Source organism: Gavialis gangeticus, unplaced genomic scaffold (genome assembly GCF_001723915.1).
Source record: "Gavialis gangeticus isolate Ggan-Ray unplaced genomic scaffold, GavGan_comp1, whole genome shotgun sequence".
NCBI lineage: Eukaryota > Metazoa > Chordata > Crocodylia > Gavialidae > Gavialis > Gavialis gangeticus.
The window spans coordinates 49,284,201-49,290,582 of NW_017728994.1; the positions used below are offsets into that span (position 1 = coordinate 49,284,201).

Consider the following 6,382-nt stretch of genomic DNA (forward strand, 5'->3'; position numbering starts at 1 on the left):
CCTGGCTGGATGGCTGCACTATGAAAAAAAAGACTTGGGAGTCTTGGTAGACCACAGACTCAATACGAGCAGTGGGATGCAGCCGCACAAAAGGCAAATGTGGTTTTGGGATGCAAAAAAAAAAAAAAAAAGGATCCTGTCCAACAGCTTTTGGCCAATACAGGATCGTTCCCTACATTACATGCTAGAGTTTTCCCTCAGCCAAATTTTAAAGGAGCTAGGTAATGGACTTTCCACTCCTGCGCTTCAGATGCTATTTCATACTGCACTCTTTATATTTCCTTTCCTAAATTTCATCCCACAATTCCTACGTGGAGGATTAGGAGCCTGTCTTCTAGTTTAGCTGGGCATTGATATGCCTTGATAATTTATCTGTTTTTTTTTACCATAAGCCACCCTGAGCCTCTTGTAGGACAGGCGGTGTGTAAATCTAATAAAGTTTGGATCCAAATCTGAACTTTTCTAAAATTTGGAGGGTGGGTGAGAGCCTGGTGTTCCCGTTTCTAATGTCAGGTTCCCATTTCTAATGTCAGGTTGTCCAGGTATCTTGAGAAATATATGATCCTCTCAAGCCCTTAGGCTTGATAAAAGAGATGAATCCTGTTGGTCTTATTCACCAAGTTTTCTCATTTAAGTGAGTTTGGGGGAAGGCAAGCTGGATGAGTGGCTTGAGTGATTTGAGCTGGCAACCCATGTACCCGAGGTTTGGGATCGCAGCGTGTTGGTACCTTCTACACTGCGGAGCAGAGCTGAGATACCTGAGCTGGCTTTAACCCCCTTAGCTTGGGGCACTGGCAGCAGTCTAACTTCAGCAGCTCCAACTATTAAAAGGGCAAGTTATTTCAGTGACATTCGTAGCTATCCACTTGAGAAACGTGTGAATTCATGTGGTAGAGAGGCAGCTGCTTGCAGGGAAATTTTACTCATGGTTATTTCCTGTAGAGCTGTCATACATTCATTAATATATTGCTCTTATTTTTTCTGATAATCTGTGACCCTACCTAAGATTCGAAATGCTTCTGCTAATTGATTATCCATCTCATCTCATGCAGGAAAGGTATGACAAACTGTGCATAGAAGAAAATGCCTTTGAAGCGCTGGAAAAAGACTTCCAAGAAGTCCTCAATGAACTCACGGGGGATAGAAGTCTGGAGAAATTCCGGATTGAATATGAGAAGCTCCACACGGTTATGAGGAAATCCTATGAAAATGAAAGGCGTCTCATGACAAAATGCAGGGAGCTGAATGCTGAGATCGTGGTGAATTCGGCTAAAGTGGCTACGGCTCTAAAGCTGTCTCAGGATGATCAGGCAACAATATCATCACTTAAAAGGGTAAAGTTTTATATATATATATAGCTAACTGGAAGGGGGAGATACTTGCTAGACGAAATGGTTGCGAACCAGGGAAGAGCTTTCTTATAAATGCCATTGTTATAGAAAAATGGGTGTTCAAGTGGACTCAACTGAGTCCTGCTATCTTCTAATTTCTACTCTATTCCTGAGTTGTTTTTTGTTGCCTTAGCACATCTCTTAACCTTTGTCAGTCATTTTCTGCACTCATTTATACCAAGATAATATATCTGGACTCGCTTCACTTATTTCTAAGTAGTTACCACATCTCTGTATCTAAGCTTTCCCCATCTCTAAAATATCGATCGCATTACATACTTTACAGGGACTGTTTGGAATGAATTAGTGAATATTCCTGAAGAGTTATATACTTGTTAAATATTACCAGAACCTGAAAACTTCACTTGCTTGTTGCAAATACGACTCTTGCTTGGGGAAGCAGCATCTGTTTCTGTAAGATGTCATCTTAAAATAAAGTTTGTTGCCCTCATAATTGCAAACACCTTCCCTCCCCACTTCGAGGTGTGATCTCAGTATAAACCAGGGACCGTGCATTCATATGAAGTCTGCAGAAAGACCGCTCCTGTGCCTTTGCTGCCCATCCAGAGTTGACTTCACCTGCAGCCAAATGAAAACTTTCTAAAATTTGCTGGTTTTCGGTAGTGCTAATCAGAAATTTGCAGGGCAACGATGAAATAGATACGACTTTGTCATGATTTTTGTCAGCTTTGCTCTGGTAATACGTGACAGAGCTCTAAGTAAGAGTGGCAGCAAAGGCAAAAAGTGGAGTTATTCATGAGGAAGAAGACTCAAAAATTGAAACTGGGGAGACAGCAGAGTTGCAGAGAGATCCCCAAACAAGTGCTGTAAAACTTCAGAGGAGCAGCAAGTCTATGTCCTAGCCGATGTCAGGAAGCATGAGGCTTAGGGGAGGTACAGAATAGCAGCCCCCTCCTCCTTCCCTTGTAGCAGCCAAGAGACATTATGGTGGGATGGGTGCTTGGCAGTATGTCGCTGCTGCAAAGGGTGTTCATTAAAAAGCATGTAAATACTCTGTTTTAAAGTAGAGGGGTTTGGCTTTTGCTTGGGTGCATAGTCCCATTTTGGCTATGCTGTTTTAGACATGACTATAATAACGTTAAAATTGTTCTAGTCATGTCTTTGAGAAGCTCTGCTGTTACTATAGATTATTTTCAGCCCTCCTGCAGCCTCCTGCTGTTTTCCTATCTGGAAAGGAGTCTCATGCCAACTGTAATCTTTTACTGTAATTTGCTAACTGGTTGCTTTGAAAAGAAACGGTGCATGTGCATAATGCACGCTGCTGATCAGGTTCAGACACCAATGCGACATTTTGTCTTTACTCAATTAAAACAAACAACAACTTAGATTCCAGCGTTTCATTGCATGTTAGAGAAAGGAGAATGACATCTCTCATTTTGAAGACATTTTATCCCAATGGCACCGCTGATGGTAGGATGGGTCATTGAGGTAATGGGTTCAGAATTTTTTGCTTTCTACATTTACTGGTTTGAATCCCAAAGACGGCTGAATCCCAAAAAAGGCAGAACCTTTTCTATGGCCAAGTCCTTTTAAAAGAAATCTTTGCTCCGAGGCAGGAGGCTGACTATACGGAACAGATACTGGGGAGAGGGAACCAGCTCAATAGTCATCAATAGTCTTTACCATGTGATAGCTATTCAGTGCTTCATTTTGTAGTTTCAGTCCATTTTCTTGTGAACACTTCACATAACAACCCCTTGTTGACAGTCACATTAGAGAAGCTAGCTGCTGGCTTGAGCCACAGAGAATGAAATCCTTTCTTACCGCTAAAGATGTCACTCGGCCGGGTGAGGGCAGAGGGCCACTAGCAGCACAACATGCAGGAGCTTGTGCTGGTCTTGCTGTGGCGAACAACAGGATCTTGCTGTCCAGGCCATCAATCCAGCACAGTATTTGTGTTCAGTCTTTGAACAACCAAATTGCTGTGATCGCTTCTGTTTGTTAAGGAACAATAAAACGAGGCAGCCACAATTTATGAACTGTCTGCTTGGCGCTTTCCAGAAATCTTTCCCACAAATTTTTCTGAATGATTATTATTACAAACAGCATGTGTCTGTCTGTCTCTGGAGTTAATTATACAATAGACTGCAGCACATTTTTAAGTGCCAAGCTATATGCTGTAATTATCGAAAAGATTCTGACACATGCTGCATTCCCACAGTCATCGCTTTCTGTGAGTAATAAGTGATTTAAAAAAATAAAATAAAGGGTTCTATCATCAGAAGTTTACTCCCCTTTTAATCTCAACTTTTAAAAGAACCACCACTCCTGCCTCCCTCTATATTTAAAAACAAACACCAAGAACTAGGAACATTTCTGTTATAGCTGAAGTCAATGCCAAAATCTCATTCAGGATTTCACCTGTTAACTTAAGGTCCTCGAACTGTGTGCAGGCAAATGCTATTGATTTCAGATGCTTTGTGAAAGCGAGTGAGAGCACTGTAAGCAACTTGCTATAACCATTTCTTCCAGGTGACCTGCAGTCACTATTTATTGAGTGGCCCCACTGAAATCAGTGGGCCAGGTATATGAATCCTCATCTATCTGAATACAGTTTGCAAGTTTAAGTCTAAAGACCCAATTCAACTTCCATTGAAGCCAATGAAAACATTCCTCACACGATGGATTGATTAAAATCACCAATTCTAACTGCAATTTTAATCAGGCAGTATGAAACCTTGATCAATTTTAATTTAGTTTGGAATTTGCATGCTTTAGTATTTTCCTAAAAAAAAGATTGATTTTCATCATTGGTAACCATTAAGACACATCTATTTGCATCTAAATTTGATGCTGCTTTTGCTAACCTGGAAGATACACTAACTCGATACACATTTATTTAAGCAATTTTGTTGCTTAACATACATTTATTCAGACTCTTAATTTTTACATTTTTATTATGTTAGAAAATGGCAAATGAGTCATTTCTTCTTTACTAGATGATGATTGTTTTTTTTTCCACCCATGATTTGTGTTGAGCTACATTTGGATAGAATTTGGAATTCAATTAAATGTAGAAAAACAGCATTTTAGAATTTATTTGGTATTCATTAAATCTACCTTTATTGTGCTGGAAATGTAAGAGAAAAGTGAATTCATTAAATTATGTTTTGCATTTAGAAATAATTTATTAATCAAAAAACACATCTTGTGGGTTGGTGAATTGAACTGAATACTTGCAGTCACCATATCCTTCAAGATGTAGACTAGCAAGTCGCATACTTGCACACTTGCTTTTTATTCATACATGGGAGGAAGAAAACACCGGGCCCTCCAGTTTTGTTGTTTTCTGTTATGCCCCTCTTTCCTCCCCGGTAGCTGCAGACAATAGGGTTGTGCCCAAATCACTGGGCAGTCTTAATGGTTTTGCATCGGGGTTTAACTGACTATACGTGGAAAGAGTAACAGCCACATTGCGCTGTTGAAGTAGACAAACGGGAGGGAAAAACCCCAAAGTAGCATCTGTTCCTTACCATCCTAATTGCAGTTGTAGTTGATACGAACTATTCATTTATCTCAAGTAAATAAAACATTTCAAGATAGAAATGTGTGTGAGGCAAGGATGTTTGTGGGTTATATCTTACTGGACCAACTGCACGCTTGGGATGGGAACTTGAAGAAGAAGGCACTGCTTTTGAAAGCTTGTCTAAGCCATCCCAACCGTGCTGTTAGTCCAATCAAAGATATCATCCATAAAAATCCTTTCCTGGATTATCATGGCTACAGCATCACTCCAACACTATCAAGACAGAAGTATAATTTTTATGGCCATTCAGCGAGCTGTATGAGTTTTCAGCCACAGATTTTCCAAACCCCCACAAAGCCAAAACCACACAAAGAGACCAGTGTGCCTATCAGGGAAAATGTACCATGTTCTGTGGTGGTACAAACAGCTTAATTAGTCCTATATATTTAATAAGCAGTAGCCAAATTGGGTAGTCTACCGGGGAAGAAAACTAGTGCAAATTTCAGCATAAAAGAACACAAAACCCCTCCTTATGGAAGAAGTTATATCTTTTATTGGACCAACTCAGTGGTTTGTATAGGCAAGCTTTTGGGTATCACAATACCCTTCTTCAGGCCTCTGAGAGAGAAGCAGACACAACTGAGCTAAACAGATGCAACAAAAGGATGGTAAGGAATGTCATAATTATCTGTGAAGTGTAGAGGTTAGCCAGTATCAGGAGGATTGTAATGAACCTGTCTTGAGAAGCCTGAAGAAGGATCCCATGATACCAGGAAGCTTGCCCATGTTTGTACCAGCCATACTGTTGGTCTAATAAAAGATGTCACCCACAAGAACTCTTGCGCATCTCCTGGACCATCATGGCAAGAGCATCACCCCCATGATCACAAAACCCGGAGTCCTTAATTAGCCAAGGTGAAATAGAATCAGTTTTCTGTTCACTGTTCCTTCTGAATCCAATGTAATTTTTATACTGTTTTCCCCTGTTGTCCTCAGGAGATTGAAAAGGCTTGGAAAATGGTGGATGCTGCCTATGAAAAGGAGCAGAAAGCAAAGGAAACCATTATTGCGCTGAAAGAGGAGATTACCAACCTGACTAAATTAGTGGAGCAAGGATCTGGGTTATCGCTGGGGCAAGAGTACAAGTAAGTCACCTTCCCGAGGGAGAAGGATGGCCTAATTTCATGCCCAGTGCAATCACTGTGCCTCATGCTGCATGGCCCTGCACTTTGTGCCTTGTGTGATCACTTATTCTGGTGTAAAGTGAGTGCATGTCAGAGTAGCAAATGCACTTTTTGCTGGGGTAAATGGCTGTGCAAAGTGTGCGGCAATAGTGTTCAGCAAAGTGTTTGGCAAAGTGTTCAAATTTAGCGAGTTCACTTAGTATTGGGTCAAGCCCAGAGGGATCAAACAACATAGAGATGATTTGTTTTCCCAGGGTCTGCAGGGCTATCTTGTTGGGAAACATGTCATAGTTTCATAGTTTCATAGATTTAGGGTCGGA

The 6,382-nt window shown here is 40.8% G+C and overlaps 1 protein-coding gene across 1 annotated transcript in view; it reads left to right on the forward strand.

Annotated features, from left to right (window-relative positions):
- Positions 1 to 6,382, forward strand: part of CFAP58 (cilia and flagella associated protein 58) — a 79,366-nt gene that overhangs the window by 6,668 nt on the left and 66,316 nt on the right. Inside the window, exons 2-3 of the mRNA XM_019502776.1 lie at positions 1,053 to 1,334; positions 5,875 to 6,023. Coding sequence (XP_019358321.1) covers positions 1,053 to 1,334; positions 5,875 to 6,023 — 431 coding nt within the window. The remainder of the gene's footprint in view (positions 1 to 1,052; positions 1,335 to 5,874; positions 6,024 to 6,382) is intronic.